The 19,992-nt window shown below is 42.4% G+C and overlaps 1 protein-coding gene across 1 annotated transcript in view; it reads left to right on the forward strand.

Moving 5' to 3' along the window:
• MYOM2 (myomesin 2) overlaps positions 1 to 19,992 on the forward strand; it is an 83,202-nt gene that overhangs the window by 16,303 nt on the left and 46,907 nt on the right. Inside the window, exons 4-11 of the mRNA XM_053380816.1 lie at positions 1,516 to 1,657; positions 1,791 to 1,948; positions 4,137 to 4,229; positions 12,201 to 12,289; positions 12,379 to 12,429; positions 13,833 to 13,997; positions 16,295 to 16,456; positions 19,604 to 19,745. Coding sequence (XP_053236791.1) covers positions 1,516 to 1,657; positions 1,791 to 1,948; positions 4,137 to 4,229; positions 12,201 to 12,289; positions 12,379 to 12,429; positions 13,833 to 13,997; positions 16,295 to 16,456; positions 19,604 to 19,745 — 1,002 coding nt within the window. The remainder of the gene's footprint in view (positions 1 to 1,515; positions 1,658 to 1,790; positions 1,949 to 4,136; positions 4,230 to 12,200; positions 12,290 to 12,378; positions 12,430 to 13,832; positions 13,998 to 16,294; positions 16,457 to 19,603; positions 19,746 to 19,992) is intronic.

Below are 19,992 nucleotides of genomic sequence, written 5' to 3' on the forward strand. Positions count from 1 at the left end.
ACTTTTAGGTCTCCTTTTAGGACCATGACCTCACAAGGGAACTCCATAAAACAGCAATAAAGTCTGACAACAATACAATTACCAATAACAACCCACATTTAAAGTGCAATCCTACACAAGGCTACTAGGAAGGAAGTCCGATGGACTTCAGCAGGGCTTGATTACCTTTCAGCAGTGTTGCTAACTGCATTATCAACTTGTCTTCTCCCCCCTCCACTTTCGGAAGCAGAACTAAGCAAAACAATGTGTATGAGCAATTTGGCAGATATGATGGAAGTCACAGGGCACTCTGTGTCATTCTTAAAAGCTCTCCACTCATGTTTGAAGGCTGAAAAACAGCTTGAAGGACATATTATTGGAGAACCATCCTTGGAAGTGGCCTCCTTGAAATCCTTTTTTTCACTCAACATTTGAAACTAGGGCAACTGAGGGCATGGTGGGGAAAGTATAAGAGTGGCCGCAGGTATATGCCCTAGATGCCCTCAGTATAATGTGTGAGCAGATCTCATAGGGCTCTACACTATACACGTGTTAAGTGACCTGTGTGATTGGGCACCCACCACCACCAAGGATCTGAGACAGAACCAGATTAAGACCTTGAAAGGCATTTCCAAGAGTTTGGTGCTGCCATATATATCTAATTCAAAATATAGACACTAATAAACTGTAGAATAAAATTTTATTTTTTGAAATGAAATGAAACCGACAGTAAGATGGGAAAAGATGTTTCTTTTTGTATACTTCCACTTGATTTAGATTTATTATTTTTATTATTGTGTATATATATATATATATATATATATATATATATATATATATATATACATATGCATGTATTTTTCCAATTTATTGTGGGAGCCTTTTTTGTGGAACCTGGTTCAACTGCGCCATATGGTCCATGGTAATCCCAGCAATGGAACATTTCTGTGGTGCTCCCCCCCCTTCCCTTGATGCCCTAAGCACGTGATTATTTTGCTTAATGGTTTATCGATCCTTGATCTGAGAGCTGGTGTAGAGCAGTGGTTAGGACTGGAAAGACCCAGGTTCATGCTCTTCAAAGGAAAGGAGGGGTGCAAGTGTAATTTCATTACACGGTATATTAAATGTGAATGGGTTATGCCACCATGACCCTGCTCTCTTGCCAGGACCCTTTCAACCATCGTAGGTTGTGTGGAAAGGTTAAGCTAAGCCCCACATAAAGCAATGTCTCAGTGACATTGGTGGAGCCACTCCAGCCCAGCACCAATTAAGGTCTAATTAGGTCTAATTAGGTGAGCCACTCACAGCAAAGAAAGACGAGGAAGAAGAAGATGCTGGAATGCTTGTGCATCTGCCCCTCAAGATTCTTGCATTATCATGGGAAGGGAAATAGTACAGAATCTACATCTCCTTAATGCCACTAATGAAACTTCATAGCCTTCATTTGCCTGCTGTAGAGTTTCAGTAACAACGTGAAGGCTTTGATGCTGGGTTCTTCTCATGCCGTTTCCCCCCACCCCTCCTCTGATCATGCAGGGTTCAGGAGCAAAAGTCTCAGCACTGGAGCGAACAGAGAAGGATCCGGTTTGTCACCAGCTTGTCCGCTTTGGAGGAGGAGATGCGCACAGCCAGGCTCCTTGCCAGAGAACAACTGGACAGAATTGCCATACAGAGGATGGTACTGTAAGAGGGTCTTTGTCCCTTCCTTAGTTTGTGGGCCTGCTCAAGCACCTTCCTTGCTAAGAGCCTCCGGACTGCCTAGTTCTCCCCTCTTCCTATTTATTTAATTTGTTCCCCCTCTTGTGCTGCAGGTAGAAGAGAAGATGGCTTTGGAAAGGTATACCGTTGAAGAGACTATCAGCCGAGCCCCTGAAATTTTGGTGCGGCTCCGGTCTCACACAGTCTGGGAGAGGATGTCCGTCAGGCTTTACTTCACTGTCCAGGGATTTCCCACTCCTGTTGTACAATGGTAAGGCTTTGACCCCTTTCCAGGAATCTCAAAATGGTGTGAGGCTTTACTCATTTGGGAGCTTCGGCTCAGCTATTAAGTGTCACATACATAATGGCTATGTTAAAAATGCTTTGTAATCCTCAAAGACATGCTGGATGGGTGCTGTTGACATTGCAGTTAAAGGAACTGAAGGCCCTTTGTACTGCAGACATACACACAGTAGCTATTTTGGAGCACAAAAGCTGTGGCACACTGGCCTAACGGCTTAGAAAAGAGGGAGGGAAACCGCTCTACAAGTTTAAAACTCCTGCTGATTTTAATGGAGCAGCATAGCAGCCCAAGACTACCATTATTGCTTTACAAGAAGAGTTAAATGCTACAAAGTCACCTAAGAAAATGTGAATCAACTGGAACAACGGCGTGAGAGGTGGGCATGGAGCAGTAGAGCAATGCGATCATTGTAGTAATCTAAATGAGGGTGGGCAGACTTTAGGCTTGTGGAATCTTATATTTTTAGGGAGGTTTTTTCTACTAAAACTCTTAAGGTCTACCAACTGGAACCTGGTGCAGAAGACATACACTTTGATTCAAATAATTCTGAGCCCAAGACATTTTTGAGCACTAGAACTGGCTACACATCTGAAGCTCTCTTCCATTTCCACAGTAGAATTTGGGAACGGGGGAGTCATTGTGTTGCTGCCATTGTCAAGCAGTTGGGAGCTAGGAATTCTTGCCAATCTACTGCCAATATACCAGTAGATGCTGCTGTAGCTTCTCCCCCAGCCTTGTTCTAAACCTTCTGTAAGCTGCAAGTGAGTTGTCTAGGGTTCCCTCAAGAGAAGCACATCTTAACAAGAAGAAGTAACTGTGAATCACTCTCAGTGAGTCTGCACATGCATGCTCATTGACAGCTCAGACATTACATGATAATGTACATGTGTGAAACAGCCTTCGCAGATCAAACACTGTGGAATTTTCACATAATACAATCTTGGATCTCTTTTCATCTGAGGACGTTCATGTATTCAGCTCATAATCATCCAGTGATAAGTCAAAGAGTGAAGAGGCATTGGCAGTGTATCCACATGCCTGAATATGCCTGTAGTCTAACCTCCATTTTGTTGAATGAGTGCCTTGATTTCTCTTTTGCAACCATCTGTTTCCTGGGAAACCTATTTTCTGTTTCATTATTTTAGTCATGACCTGCCTGTGGCTTAATATTATGTCTATCTTCAACTTTATATGAAGTAATTAGGTCTGTGAGCAGTATTAGGGATGTATAAGTAATGTATTTCCACTGTGTTTCACAGTAGCTAAAATGTTGCCTCCCCACTGTCCAGGGTTGCTAACCTGCCAGTTGATATGTATGTGAATGGTTCCTTTTACCCCTTGCCACCTGTCATAGGATCATAGTAAGCTGCTTTACACAAAGACAATTGGTCTATCAGTATTGTCTATACTGACTTGTGGAAGCTCCAGGATTTCAGCAGAAATCTTCTCTATCAACTCTTGGAGCTACTGGGGCTAAACCTGAGGCCTTATGCATGCAACACAGATGCTCTACTGATGAGTTACTGTCCTCCTCCTTTCCCTGCCATTCTAAAGACAGATTTGGTAAGGGCTGGTGATGGAGAAAGACAGATGCTAGCATAAAGCCAAACAGGGAGGCACACAGTTAGTAATGCTCTTCCAGATGTTTCAGGGAGAAATAGGATGTCCTATTGCACCGTAGGGAAGCTTACTGCATGATGGCTGTAATTCAATGGTGCAATAATCTCATGCAGTCTCCCATGTGACTATTAGCATGACTATTTGCTTAGGAAGTTCTCCTGTGCCTTTAATAACTGCGCAGAAGAGGGAATGATTGCAGGATAGCTTATAAAGTTTCTAGGGGTGCTACACTTAGTGAGATTTTCTCTTATGCAGCCATTAAAGTGACAGAAGTCCTGTCTTCCTGTGTGCTCAACCATCCCAGCTGGATTGAGCAGTGAGCCTAACTAAATGAGATTATGGACATCTATGTTCAATACCCATAGTTTGTACATTTCCCCTACACCATCCCTTCTATATACAGGCAGAAGGTCATTGAAACGGGGCAAACAGCTGGTGTTCTTACTGTTGTTATGTCCTAAATGCCATCGAATTGCTCCTTACTTTCTGTTGCAATTTGTTTATTGGTGTGGCCTGTCCTCTTTTCATGTGTTAGGTATAAAAATGAAGAACTGATTACTCCTGCAAGTGAGCCTGGGAAGTACACAATCGAAAGCAAATATGGGGTGCATGTCTTGGATATAAACCGGTAAGGATATATTCTTCTTCTTTTTTTGGGAAGTACGTTTATGTGAATAAACGACCTCTATAAATATAGCGTATTATGCCACAGCAACTGTAGGGGGAGTCAGATGACCACCCCATGGATTCAGAAAACATGGCAGCCCCACGCCCTTTGCAACCTAAAGCTTGACCACTTGTGTGATTGGTGCATGTGAAGGGACTATACATGAGAAGAATCCTGATAGGGCTTGAATTCCCCACGTGGATGAGCTCTATGTGTGCATATCTACATGTGCATTGAGCACCAAACATATGGCATACCTGTCAACTGCCCCCCCCCAAATATGGACATTCCCCCCCCCCATGAGAGCAGGGTGGCTATTTGCTCTTGCCCAATTTCGGGCCAATATCTCACTCCAAGAAAGCATGTTTTCCAGGTCTGTGATCTTGCACGGCACCCCAAAACACATGTTTTAGGGTGCTGTGCCCAAAGAACTGCTTTTTCATGTTGGTAATCTCACGTGGTACTCAAAAACCAGTGTTTTGGGGCAACGTGACTGAAAAAGCGTTTTTTCTGGGTCCATAATCTTGCGCAGGTCATGTGACTCACATGGGATTTTGGACCCAGAAGACGGTGTTCTGGATTTGGGCTGCATCACTTGGGAGGGTATGGCCACTATGCTCATAGGGGAGAAAGAAGATCATCAGAACCCTCTAATATGTTACACAAACCATTGGTCCTCTTAGACTAAGAATGGAGGGAGTCTATTGCATTGGTAGGCACTGTAAAGTTCACAGTCTGCTTGGACCATGACTTACCTGTAGTTAGTTGTTTCAAGGAAAAGTGGGCAAAATATTTTCTTGTGGGTGTGTGTGAGCCCAGGTGGAGACTTGCTTCAGGCAGAGCCTTGTGAAGGAGGAAGATGAAAACCGGAATGGCTGTCTGAATGCTGTAGCACAACTTTTGGAAGTATTGACCCAGGCTGGTGGCAGCACCGTTTGGACTCCAGAGCAAAACAGGCTGCAAAATAACCAGATAAATTTGTGGCTCTTATGTTGCTTGCCCCTGATCTAATGGAAATTGATGAAACAAATCCTCAATTTTACCAAGTGCAGGGAAAAACCTGCTGTAAACAGACAACACAAATGATTGTTTGGGCAGTCAGATAATTACAAATCGATGAGACTGCTGTCTTTGGCGGTCAGCAGCAAATGCTGGCTGGAGTTTAAGTAACCATAAGCCAATTTAAGGAAAGAGAATGCTAAAGAAGCCAAAAGAAGAAGAAGCTAAAATTGACTTTTATGATCATGGGAAATGCAAGCAAAGGCTAATGCTTCATTGTCTCATATCCTCTTTCCATAGGAAGGATCGGGGGGGGGGAAATGTTATTTTTCTCTCCTAGAAATTAGGCAGAAACCTGTCTAATAGCAGCTTGGAATCTGCTTGATTTAATGTTTGTATATTTTTCTAGAACGGGTGATGGTCTTCTGTCCTTTTCCATTCAGGGAGATGATTTCCCCCTCTCCCCAGTATCTTTCCATGATATCATTTCTTCTGACTTCTTAGGCGTCTTGGGGTCAAATTGTAGATGTGATGGCATTTATGTCTTTAAGCTCTTGTGCGGTGGGAGGGGTAGCCAGCCTGGGGCTATGATATGGGGAGAGAAGGCTTTCACCCTTTGATTCCAAGCTGGACCAAGGATTAAAGCCCCCTCCTCATACCATAGTTCCAGTCTGGATATACCCTCTCTCCATGCCAGTGGTTTATAAGCAAAGGCTAAAGGTGTGAATCCCATCACACTTAGTTTGCACCTGGAAAGGACAATAATCCCCGGAAAAGCCAGTGAATGAAGTCTAGATGCATTTGGCTGAAAGGGTCTTCTTCCAAGTGTCTCTGTATTTGTGTGATTGAAGGTGTGCCTGAGGGAATTTGGACATGTCTTGAGATTGGATGTTTTTGGTGCCTATGCTTGTTTGCGTGGATGAAGAAGAGATTGAGGAGCAGGGAGTGGATGCATTTGGTGGTGCTAATGGAAAAGATGCTACGCTAATGAATCACTAAGAAACTTGCTGAATATATATATATGCAGGTGTGATCATTACTTATTACTTTATATAATTAGCTGGGATAAATTAATGGGTACCAATGAGCAACTGTGCTGTCCGGTGGAGGCGCTCTCTTTCTTTTATGGTTTTCTGAGGGCTTTTGTTCTCTTTCCACGTCCATTTTCCTCTGTCTTACACACACCCTAATAAAACCACCCACTGAAACCAAATCCGATAGCTCAATTGGTAGAAAATGAGATTATTGATCACAGGTCCATGGGTTCAAATCCTACATTGGGCAAAAAGATTCCTGAATTGCAGGGGGGTTGGACTGGATGATGCTTGGGGTTTTTTTGAAATGTTTTTATTTCCCCCCCACAAATATTTAAGCACACAAACAGATAAATAAAGACATAAACAAAGAAACAATCATAAATCATAATCTTTTTGAGCCTTAATCTAATTAACATTGTTAAGTGACTTCCTCATATCCCCATGGTTGGGTTTCAATGGATATCATTTTAACGGTTTTCCAATTCAGTATTCTTATAAAATTTACTTAATCCTTAACATCTTTCTTTCTAACCAATTCAGTATTCAACATATTGAATCATCACAAATTACATATATAAATCCTAAGCCTATCCGGTTTTTGCAAGTCCCCCCCCCATTAATTTAACTTAACATATTTAACTAAATATTCGTTGAATTATATGTCCACCACATATTAGTAATACATCATTAACTATGTGCATATGTTTCTTTTTTCTTTTTTACATTCATTTACTTGCCCCTCCTTTTCTACAGTGAGCTCAAGGTGCTGTACAATGTTCTTTTTATCCATTTTTATCCTCACAACAACCCCTTGAAGCTGGTTAGGCTCAGAGTGTGACTGGTTCATTCAGCGACCTTCATTGCCAAAGGGGCATCTGAATCTGGGCATCCCCATTTCTAGAATAAAACTCTTAAACATCACTCCAGACTGCTGCTTATTGCAGAATATGGTACGTAATTAATTGAATTAATTAACAGAGTCATACTGTTGCACCCAGAAAGGCACCTACAGCAACTTCTTCTACAGCTAATATTTAATGCCCCTTCCCAAGTCTTTTGCGATGTAGTAATTTGGACAAGGGCCCTTATAATCCCCATATTACAGAAAGGGGGAATATTTGGTGACAGCCAAGAAAAATAAGCCCGACATCAGAAAAAGCTGAATGGAGTGCTTTGGGCGTTCCCTCTTGATATTCATTAACAATCTTTGGAATGGAAGGAGAATGAATTTTTTAGTGTTGCATCAAGGTGTGTATCTGTGCTTTGCACAATGCAGTTTGTACTCACTAGTATTCATGTATACTCTTGAATTATGATGTCCAGCCACAAATTTTATTCCACAGTTTAACCCACTCCATCTTTCAGAAAGTCAGGCATTTGCATTCAGGTGAAGCTTACTGTCTATCATTCTTGTCCTGGACAAAAAAGAAAAGAAAAACTGATCATGGATTTCCAGATGTTTTGGGACTAAAACTCCCATCATCCCTAGCTAACAGGACCAGTGGTCAGGGATGATGGGAATTGTAGTTCCAAAACATCTGGAGGGCCAAGTTTGGCCATGCCTGATTTAAAACTTTTGGGATTTTTTGGGAAAAATAACAACCCCACATAATTAGTGAATGAAGACCATAGTTATGAAGGCGATTCATGAACTGATCTTGAATCTGTTTACATTTTTTGCAAAGTAGTCCAAAGGAGATGAAGTCTTATTAAGATTTGAAGATATATCCTGGAAAGTTGCAGACATCTCTAGTGTCATTTTTGGGTGGTAGTGGAGCTATAGAACAGCTAAGATTCTCCGCCTATTTCAGTATTCTTCTCAGCTGTTCATGCCAATATGCTGAGCTTCTAGTCATCCGATACTTGGCCACTTCAAGCAGCTTAGGAATTTCTTGGCTGTCATCTTAGTGGTTCTCTGAAGCTTATGCAGAGAACTTTTCCTTCTGATGCAAGTGTGACATTTATTCCTATGAATATACTGGGTGCTCCTTGGCTCCAGTGGAAAAATTCTTGAGGAGCCAAAGATGTGGCATCATCCTATCATTTTTTTAAAGTTGCAATTGGACACTCTTCCATCTGTTCATTTGCTTGTCTCAGAGGACTCTGACATCTGCACCAAAATCTAGTCTCCCCCCCTCCCATTTTGGATCCATAAGCTCACTCTGTGTGGTTGTCTCTGTGTGTGTTTTCATATACTGTGGCCTTTCATATTCCTTTTCCTGGAATAAGCAGCAAAACAAAATGGCTTCTCTTTCCCATTCACTGCTTTTCAATTGGTCAGTGTTTTTACTTCCTATTGAAACCAGCAGCTGAGATCCCAATTTATTAAATTGTGCACCATATGAGAGATTTCACTTATGCGTAGCATTTATCCAGATATGAAGAACCTGTGACCGTGCAAGATTTTTCTTCTGCCTGAGGCAAAAGAACAAATGGTGCCCAGTACCAAGTGTACTCAGTATATGTAGTACCAAAAGCTGGTCAAATTATTTTGGTACCTGAGGCAAAACATCTTGTAAGGACAACTCTCCTTCCCTGGGAATCAAAATATAACCAAAAAATTTAAATAACTAGTCGTTTACTGCCCTTTCATGACACTCCAAGCCACAGACCAGAAGTGGCAATATCACTCTGCCTAACAGTAAGATGAGGCTTGGTTGTTGTACTCCAGTTCCCATCAGCTCCAACTAGAATGACCATCATGGATGATGGGAGTTATAGTCCAATACACCTTGGAGGCTATAAGTTCCCCATTCCTGAAGTATGATTTCATATCCTTTACCTTTGAATTCATAAAATTAATCGATTTCAGATCTCCCCTGCATATTATTCTATGGTTTCTGCTGTATCATCTACTGTGGCAATACCTTCATTGACTGCTTAAGACCCCAGTTCCTCATGAACTGCTGCCACCCACATGAAGCCGCCTGGGGAGATGAGGGAGCTGGCCAGGAACCCAGACAGCTGGTGTGGGGTCCTCTAATCCTGGTGGAGGGAGGTCCCAATTCATTGGTTCCTCAGGATCATTGGCAATGTGGAGATCAGATGGGGGAGGGGTCCTGCTCCTTTGCTCCTCATTGGAGGAGGCCTCATGTTTGAGAACCAGGCAAACGGATACGAGGGTACAATCAGTGCTGGATTTATGTATAAGCTAAACAAGCTATAGCTTAGGGCCCCACTCTCTTGGGGCCCCCAAAAAAATTTAAAGGGAAAAAACTGGATGTACGTTTCCAAAATATAAGATAAAAAACAAATAAAATAAAACAACACCTACATACAGTAACAGTGTTGTGTGTTGTATAGGCTCCTATGATGTAAGTAATGGGCCCCGCATATAGCATATATTCAACACAAAAAACAGTGACAATTCATTATTGACAAAGGACAGCTGGACACATAAAGGGCCCCATTACCTTCAGTAGCTTAGGGCCTCATCAAACCTGGGTACGATTCACCTTCCCTTCCATTTGCTAGCCTCTCAGGCAAAGTGCTAATGCCCAAATAGGAATTGTCAGTAAATATTTTCCCAACAAAGTTGTGCTCATAAAAGATAACTCACATTTCTTTACTATTTGTCATGCGAAGACAGCATCAACAACCTTGTTATTGTCTAGGTACAGTCAGTGCATGATCTGTGTTTCCTTTATTAGCAAGGCTGTTGCTATTTCCACAGAGATTTTCCACAGGTGTGCAAAATATAGATTAGGATCTAGTGGTGATGATGAAGATAGGGATCTGGTGGTGACAGCAACAGTAAAAAGGGTTCCCTTCACTCTTCAGAAATAGACTGTTATCAGGTACCTTTTGATCCAATCTATAGGTACTGAATTTTGGCTGTTCATTTCAACTTTACAGAAGTCCAGAAACAATTCTGAGTATAGTTTGCCCTTTCAAAAATTATTTGAAGGCATAGACATTTATCAGAAGTGAGCAGAAATTTCATTTTAGATTAGCTGCTTTGAGTTCCCTTAGAAAGAAAAGTAGGATAATAAAATAAATAGTATCCATTGCATCCACAGTACAGTCTTGTTTTTCTTTTTGTTTGTTTTTTGCTAATGACTATAATTCACTTTTTGCAATATAACACACAATTCTCAAGTCTCTGTGACTATTAAATTTCCCCGATTCGCCTCTAGTTTTTGCAATGCATGAGCAATGATCTGCCTCTAGGAGGAGCTACAACCCTTAGATATGACTACTGTAAAGTGATTCCAGAGTTTACTGTCATTCATAAGCGAGTTATCAAAATGAAGTAGTGAACATTTCACCTTTCAGTGATGTCATAGACCAAAGGAAGTGCTTTGATTGCAGATCTTCACTTTATTTTTCCTCTTCATTCCCTCTTCTCCCTTCTCCTCATGCAAAGCAAGGCTGTGAAATTGTTGCTTTCGCGAAAAGGTCCACTTCACACCACAAAAGCTAACCGGGCATCCCAACTCTCTGTGTCAGTTATCGTCTGTCAAATCAGAAGCAAATGTGAAAGCGATAGTTATATCCTCTTTTTTCACCTTTCCTTATCTATAATATATCTATCTAATCTCAATATGATCTTTGCAGAGGAAATCTGAAACTTCATCTTTAAAGGCACAGAGGAAATTTGCCTAGTGAACATGTTAGGATATACCTGGATTTTACACAGAAGCATCCAAGCACATATTCTCAAGTGCATCACAAAAGTATTGCAGTTTTTAAAAAACGTTTCTTGCAGGACCCTGGGACCTGAAGACTCAGTGGAAGTGCAATTTTAAAACATGTTCCAAAGAGTTTGATTCCTTCTCTGCCCATCTTTATGGCATTGTTGTTGTTGTTTAGTCATTTAGTCGTGTCCGACTCTTCGTTACCCCATGGACCAGAGCACGCCAGGCACTCCTGTCTTCCACTGCCTCCCGCAGTTTACTCAAACTCATGCTGGTAGCTTCGAGAACACTGTCCAACCATCTCGTCCTCTGTCGTCCCCTTCTCCTTGTGCCCTCCATCTTTCCCAGCATCAGGGTCTTTTCCAGGGAGTCTTCTCTTCTCATGAGGTGGCCAAAGTATTGGAGCCTCAGCTTCAGGATCTGTCCTTCCAGTGAGCACTCAGGGCTGATTTCCTTAAGAATGGAGAGGTTTGATCTTCTTGCAGTCCATGGAACTCTCAAGAGTCTCCTCCAGCACCATAATTCAAAAGCATCAATTCTTCAGCGATTAGCCTTCTTTATGGTCCAGCTCTCACTTCCATACATCACTACTTGGAAAACCATGGCTTTAACTATGCGGACCTTTGTTGGTAAGGTGATGTCTCTGCTTTTTAAGATGCTGTCTAGGTTTGCCATCGCCTTTCTCCCAAGGAGCAGGCGTCTTTTAATTTCGTGACTGCTGTCACCATCTGTAGTGATCATGGAGCCCAAGAAAGTAAAATCTCTCACTGCCTCCATTTCTTCCCCTTCTATTTGCCAGGAGGTGATGGGCCCAGTGGCATTTACTTTATGGCATTACTTGGGTCAACTTCATCTGTGGAAGTAGAAAGTCTTGTTTCTGCTAAATGAGCAATATCAGACTTCTTGCTGCTGTTTTGAACCTGAACCTGTATTTCAGGGGTAGGAGGTTGTTTTTCAACCTGAGGGCTGCATCCCTTTGTGGAAAAGCTTTTGGGGACCATATGCCAGTGGTGGGAGGTGCTGGAACCCACATTGCGTGGATTTAATACCAAAAGTGTGCAGGGCCACCCCCACTCTATTTCTCTGATAGACACGCACAGGGGTGGTGCGTCCCATTTTGCATGGTGAGTTGAAACAGGAAGTGTCTGTGGAAAAGGGGCTGACCCAGTTCTCCCTCCTCTGTCAACCCCTGGCAGTCTAGTAAAATGGTTTTGTAAGTACTGTGATCTTGTTTGCATCTCTCCTCTGACCCTTTTTAGAGCTCACTATGATGACACCGCTACCTACACCGCCGTGGCGACAAATGTGCATGGTCAGGCGTCCACCAGTGCTGCTGTCGTCGTGAGGAGTAAGTAAGCTACAGAGACAGTCCAAAGAGAAATACCCACAACGATGCTTAAGTTGCTCGTGTCAGAACTGTTTGTCCCTTTCTTTCAGGGTTCAGAGGTGATGAGGAGCCTTATCCTGCTGGAGTTCTTCCTATTACCTGTAAGTCCATTTAGTAATTTGATGTAGTCGTATGGGCGTCAGGAGTCTCTGTAGTACATTTCCCCAGAATCATAATAAATTTTGCTTCAAGTCTGCTATTGGGCATAATTTAAGATGGCAGTTTTAACCTATACAGCTCTGAAAAGCCTGGGGCCTGCCTATCTTAGAAACACCTCAATCTCAATGAGCTCTTTGCACTGTTAGGAGAGGACTTCTGGTGGGTGCCAAATAACACCTGCTGGGGCTGTTGCGTGTCGAGGTCCCCAAGCGACACCAAATAAAACACAATTCACACATAATTTTAGTTTAAGGTTTTTGGCATAATTTTGGCCACAACTTTATTAAAATACAAAAAAATGTGAGTGGTTGCTTAGGCATTGGTTACGACTATCTGACCCCGCATGGGGACAGACTGACATTTCGCACAACCGCGAAAGTCAGAAAGGGAGGACATTTTGGGGAGAGCGATGGAGAAGGGGACCTTCCCTCACCTCTCCCCAAATGCTCCCAGGGGCTCTTGCGTAGCCCTAGCCCCTTGTCAGGTGTTCGGACAAAAGCATGGCGAGCCCCTGGATTCCTTTAACGGAATACCCTTGCAGCAGCAGCATTAGAGGGGCAGGCACAGCCAATCCATGCCCCTCTACCAACCAAATCCTAAAACCAATGCCTAACCGCAACCTTACAAGTTGTGACAATTTGCTATGCAGTGGGCAAAAACCAAATGGCACAAGCCAATCAGCCAAATGGACAAAATTCCTACCCTGCCCCTGCCCCAAAAGCAGATGACCCCATGACAGGCATAGCAAGGTCAACCCAAACAACCCTAAATATAGGGAGGGTGGACGGGCAATCCGATGTGCGCAGCGAAAAGAGGAAGCTCAACGCTGCGCGCAGGGGTTTTAACATTTCTAGCTGTCAATCAGAAAATGGCAACATCAAAATCTCCCCCACAACAAGGGGAGCCCAATCACAACGGTGGTCAACTCAATTTTACCCGCCCAGCAACAGTGTGGTGTCCTGTCAGCTCCCACCACACCACATGCTCTCCATTAAGGAGAACACGTAGCAGGACCTTCTAAGCCAAGGTTTCCCAAACTTGGGTCTCCAGCTGTTTTTGGACTACATTTCCCATCATCCCTGACCACTGGTCCTGCTAGCTAGGGATGATAGGAGTTGTAGTCCAAAAACAGTTGGAGACCCAAGTTTGGGAAACCCTGTTCTAAGCAGTGCCCCTGGTCTGTGGGACTCCTTCCCAAAACAAGCTCACCAAATGATCAACTCCTGAGGGAAAGGCTAAACTGTCCTATGTTTGATGTCTTGCTGGGGTTATGCATCTCTCTATCTTGTTTTTTCTCCCTATATTACTGTACTTCATGCTAGATTCATTCTTGTTTTGCTTACAGTGCCCATGCCCCTGGACATCTGCTTCTCCCATTTTGATGTTCAGTTCTTGGAGAGGTTTGGTGTCACCTTTGGTGTGGAAGGGGAAACGTTGACCCTCAGGTGTGATCTGCTGATCACACCAGAGCTGAATCGCCTTCGACCTCGGGCTGAGTGGTACAGAGATGGTATGTTTTTCTTTCTTCAGGTGAAATATGTGGCTGCTCTTAAATGGCCGCTCACCTTTTTCTCAGTTGGGCGGTGGTTGCGGCCTTAAAGTTGTGGCATTTTAAAATCCACATTGTTGTTTGCTTGAGTTATTTTATCCCACTTCAGTTTAGTCGCTGCCAGGGGAGGGGGCACTGCAACTGGTAATTTTTCAAGGGGTATAGTATTGTGTGATGTCACTCAGAAGCGTACTCTGTGGGTGTCCTTGGGTAGATTTCTCAAGAGCACTAGACATGTTGATAGTGACTGCTATCTTTCTGCAAATCTTCAGTGTACTCTGAATTAATAGCATTAGTCTAGAAAGCCAATGGTAAAAGCCCTCTTGGGTAAGAGAGTTACTAATGGACTGATGAATATTTTTCTTTAAAAAGTACTGATTTTAGCACACTCAGCATAGATAAGTCTGGGTTTGCGTTCACTCCCTTGTAGAAGTTGTTTCATTTTTCTCAGTATTAAAATCTTTCCCTCCTCATCTTTTTTTTCTGAATTAATTATACGAACGGATAAGGTGGACTTCTGCAGTTTACTTCCCCTAATTGGACCCATGGGAATTTTTTGCTTGCTCCAAATTACTATAGTTTAAAGCATTTATTGGCTATTAAACTCTGGGGAATGCAGTATGTATAAAAATCAGTTAAGTCAGATCCTGTTTATGGTTCACACATTCTGGAAGTACAAAGAGACACATTTCAGATTTTTGCTGCTGATTAACATTACAGGATTTCCATTTTAAAATACTTGGCAAAAGTAGGCTTGCCATACAACAGGAAAATTCATGACATGTCCTGATTTTGAGGTGTAAAATTGGCATTGTGGTTTTCATACAGTATATGTTGGAAGCTGCCCAGAGTGATTGGGGCAACCCAGTCAGATGAGTGGGATGTAATAGTAATAATAATAATAATAATAATAATAATAATAATAATAATAATGGAATAGGACATCCTTATTTTCATTGGAGAAATGTTGGAGGGTATGGATACAGGATATGACCTACAACATGCTTTCAGCCAATGATATATTGAGATGGCCACTGGTTGTCACAGAGGCCATGAAGTCCTCAATTGGGACACTCAAGGTGGCCTTGGTATGAAAGTTTAGTCTCCCAACACTACTCTGTGGGAGTTCTCCAACACCACCTTCTGGCCCCAGCACAAGGCACAAATGACATTACAATCACTTAATTGCATAGGTGTTAATTGCACAGTTAATTGCACACTTAATTGCACAGTCTAAAATATTCTGACTTTTGAAAGTTGTCTGTGTATTTCCAGACACAACTTGTGCAGAGATCTGAACTTAAGTGCTCATTGTAACAAGACCTTATTGATTAGACTATATCTGTACAGAACAGTTCTCAGGAAGCTAAACACGTCCCCTTGCCCTAAAAGTAGCCAAATCAATTATTAAGGTAAGAGGTAAGAACTGGAATCGGTGGGATCTTCTTTAGCCAAGATAAAATATTCTACACGTTTCATTGCATCAATTGCACTAGTCATACTGATTAATTTACATTAATTTTGAGTCACAACCTCTCACCTGTGAGAAATTCAAACTTAATTTGATTCACTGCTCAGCAGGAATGCCCACAAGATTTTAAATTAAGTGTGTATTTATAGCAGACTTCAGATTAAACTGAAATCTGGCCTTAAGTCATTTCCCCCCCTTCCAATTTAATCTGACACATGCCTTGGATAGAGAAGTTTATTTAAAAGGATCAAAAGTGCATACACAGAGTGATAACTCTTGATTAGGTGTGTGCAATCCAGCCAAAGTTAAGCATATTTAAATCCCATTGATTTATGTGGGAGAGCAAAGCCTGTGCTTAACTCGCTGTTGTTGAAATCAATAGGTCTTAAAATACTTAACTTTGACTGGATCGTTCTCTAGATTATGTTTTCATGACACTGCTTCAAAAGGGTTCGTGGGGTTTTTTTTTTGGGGGGGGGGGAATGGGGTCCAGGTGAGCTGATTTGTTTAAAATGGCAGTGTTGAGACATCTAGTCACCAGGTCTCTGAGGGACAGTCTTGAGTAGTGCAAAAATAGAATATGCATATCTTTATATAATTGGAGGTGGCATGAATTTGAAGGTTGACAGTTTGGTTCTTTAAAGATAGAACTTTAAAAGATACGGTGTAAAGTTTCTCCTGAATATATTTGCCCTAAAATGACTATCTCAATGCTTCAGCACAGGTCAGAATAGGATCAGGGCCAGTCAGGCACTGCTAACCTGATATATGTGCAAATCTGTTCCAGATGTGCTTGTGAAAGATTCCAAGTGGACGAAAACATTCTTTGGAGATGGCCGGGCAGCACTGTCCTTTACCCACCTGAACAAGGATGACGAAGGCTTATATACGTTGCGTTTAGTTTCGAAAGGAGGAGTGAGTGAATACAGTGCATTTCTGTTTGTGAGAGGTATGGTCTTCTTTGGTATTGTTGTTGTTGTTTAGACATTAAGTCATGTCCGACTCTTCATGACCCCATGGACCAGAGCACGCGAGGCACTCCTGTCTTCCACTGCCTCCCGCAGTTTAGTCAAACTCATGCTGGTAGCTTCGAGAACACTGTCCAAACATCTCGTCCTCTGTTGTCCCCTTCTCCTTGTGCCCTCCATCTTTCCCAACATCAGGGTCTTTTCCAGGGAGTCTTCCCTTTTCATGAAGTGGCCAAGGTATTGGAGCCTCAGCTTCAGGATCTGTCCTTCCAGTGAGCACTCAGGGCTGATTTCCTTCAGAATGGATAGGTTTGATCTTCTTGCAGTCCATGGGACTCTCAAAAGTCTCCTGTAGCACCATAATTCAAAAGCATCAATTCTTTGGCGATCAGCCTTCTTTATGGTCCAGCTCTCACTTCCATACATCACTACTGGGAAAACCAGAGCTTTAACTATACGGACCTTTGTTGGCAAGGTGTTATTTGGTATATAGAACGATTATGCTTTGTTCTGCATGTCTGATCATCAGAACTGGGAGTGGGGGGAGGTAGGCCATAACAGTCTATCTTTGCCAGATGTCATCACCATGGGAAATTAGGAGACATGTCCCTTAGAGACACTCCCTTTCAGGGGTTATGCTTGTTGTGGCTGACTATCATGCAAGAACACGGATGCAACACTTGTATGTCCACACCATGGTGCTCGCATGTACAGGAGAATTTGATTCAATTCATGGAATGCCTGAGGGAGAAAAGAAAAAGGGGTTGTCTAAATCAGATGTGTAAATGAAAAGGAGAGGAATACATTAAGATAGAATGAAGGTCACCATTTGACCTCACATTTGCGTTCACAATTCCCCCTGGCAAGTCAGAATAAGATTACATGAGTCCATAGGGGAAGGGGCTCCATTTTAAATTCCTTATTTTAAATTAACACATTTCTGTTATGTGTAGCATTTTAGATTTCGTTAAATACTTCGGGAGAAATCCTCTGCTATAAGCAGTCGAGCTATGCTGCATTATACTCTGTGTGTGACAGAATAGCTCTGATAATAAACTTATTTTCTTGCAAGTATAAACGATTTCAGTAGAATTTACTTCCAAGGAAGTTCACTCTGACTCCCAACCTTAGAAATACTGTGGGGTTTTTTTTTGTTTTTTTACATACAAATCTTCTATGCCGTTTGGTGCTGGGGGCGGGGCAAAGATTTACCATTTCTCTCTCTGAAAGAAGCACCAATGCCATCTCAGAAAACTTCCTAGCTTTCTGTTTTTCTTTTCTTGTTTTTCCCTTCATTGGAGCCATACTTTTGTTTCTTCAGTATACTCTGCTCATAAACTTACATGGAAAATTCCACTGGCAGAAGGTGAAAGTTGAATGTTCATAGTGGCCAGTTCTGATACAGGGAGATGGAACCTGTGGCCCCCCAGACTCCAACTCCCATCATGCCTTGCCACTGGCTATACTAAGGCTGATGGGAGTTGGAGTCCAACAAGATCTGGAGGTCAACAGATTCTTGTTCTAATACATGCTCCCCAATGAACAAATCTCTGAACTAAGGGGGCTTCAGGGCAACATGGGTGTTGAAGATGTTTATTTTCATTTAAAAAATAATAATTCCCAAAGAAAAGTGAACATTATTGAAATTAAGACAGTTATGAAAGGGCAACCAATCCACATTTTGGGTAAGAAGCCCAACATTGCTAAGATAAAAAACAATCCTGAGAGGAAAATATTCTCAAAGAGCCAGTATTTCAACAGATTATCTATAACATCCAGAATGAGCACGTACACTTTACATTGTGGGTGCTCTTTGGGGGATTGCGCACGGTGCTACAGTTCCCAGGGAATATACTGGCAAACAGGGACTGGCCTGCCTCTCAGGGTTATTATTTGGAGGTTCACGCCCAGCCTCAGTAGTCACGTTTCATTGCTGGGAGGTGGGGCCAGTCCCATTTATATATAGGGCGTGGAGCCAACAGTAGCCAGGCAGTTGGCTCAGGAGATTCACCCGCCCTACCCTCCCTTAGTTTAATGTTTTCTTGTTTGCAGGTTAACTTTTTCTTCCTGTTTAGCGGGCGCTGCTACGGTCTTTGACTGGTTGCTGTTGAAGGACCAGGAAGAAATTTTCCTGCATTGGCAGGTTTTGTCTTCCTCGTAGCAATTCGTCACAACTTGGGCAGTTTATGACCTTGGGTGGAATCCTTTAGTCTTTCCTTCCCCATGGGTGTGTGTGAAGTGGTGACTGACCCCCCTGCGGCGACGATTCCAGGGTCCCCTCTTAAAAGGGGTTATATATATGGGTGTCACTGGCCATACACAGAAAGTGAACTACCCCGAGTGCGGGGATATGGGCTGGGCTGCCTGCGTACACATACATCTCACAGTGCACTCCCATATCCCATTTACCCTGATGAGCCCCAGTTCCCCCAGCTGGGGGGATGGGAGGGATACACGCCCAAGGCCTAAGCCAAGGTCTTCCTACATTTGGAAGTTTATTAAAGTTGTGGCCTAATTTTAATTCCATAACACATCGGAGTCTTTAGTCTTTCTTTATGATCCCTGGGGGTTGGGGCTGTTGTGGCCTGGTCATGCAAACTGGATATTCTTTAAGGCCCAACCATAGTGTCATGTTGTTGTTTTTTTGCATACTCTTTCCTTAATGCATGTTCTGGAGGGACATATTGTCCTGTATATAAAATTCCTTTATACAGCTGGATCTATCATGGCATGAAATGCCACTTCTTCCTTTTTTGCACGAGTGATTTATGACACATAACTTATTGTCGCAATGTCAGTTCCTCAGGTTTAGAGCTGAACTTCTTTTTAAAGCCACCAAATTTATGCCTCCCACCCCCCGGTTTAGTTTAATTGAAACCCAGAATCATCATCATCAAGTTTATTTTCCAAACAATGCTCAAAGCAATTCACAAGAATGGGAAACAAAGCAATAGGTATAACATACTCATAAATATCGCAAACACATTTCATAAATATGGTAATTTATATCCACATTAGCAAACTAACAGAAACATTGCTCATGGGTTTCATATACACGCACCCGCTGAGAATATCAACTGAATTATGGCTCAGATGTCATTAAATCTACATTTTTTGCTTGGTTTCAGATGCTGATGCCCTGGTAATGGGGGCACCAGGAGCACCAATGGATGTGAAATGTTATGATGCCAACAGAGATTATGTCATTGTTACTTGGAAACCACCCAATACAACCCATGAAACTCCAGTTATTGGCTATTTTGTGGACAGGTATATGTCTGGTGGGGTTGCTGTTTCTTTTGTACATCAAACCCATAAGCAACGATTAAGGAGTCTAACACTGGTTTTACTTGCTATGGTGAATTAAGAGCAGTATCATTCGGGTCTCTTTTATTGCTCCTGTTTCTGTGTGGGGTTTATGAGTTCGTCACCAAGTCTCCAGCCTCAGTTCCAGCCTTATTTGAGCTGGGTCACACAAGCAGATACATGGGATAGCCATCTGGAATAGTTCAGCATG

The sequence above is a fragment of the Podarcis raffonei genome, chromosome 3 (assembly GCF_027172205.1).
Source record: "Podarcis raffonei isolate rPodRaf1 chromosome 3, rPodRaf1.pri, whole genome shotgun sequence".
Classification (NCBI taxonomy): domain Eukaryota; kingdom Metazoa; phylum Chordata; class Lepidosauria; order Squamata; family Lacertidae; genus Podarcis; species Podarcis raffonei.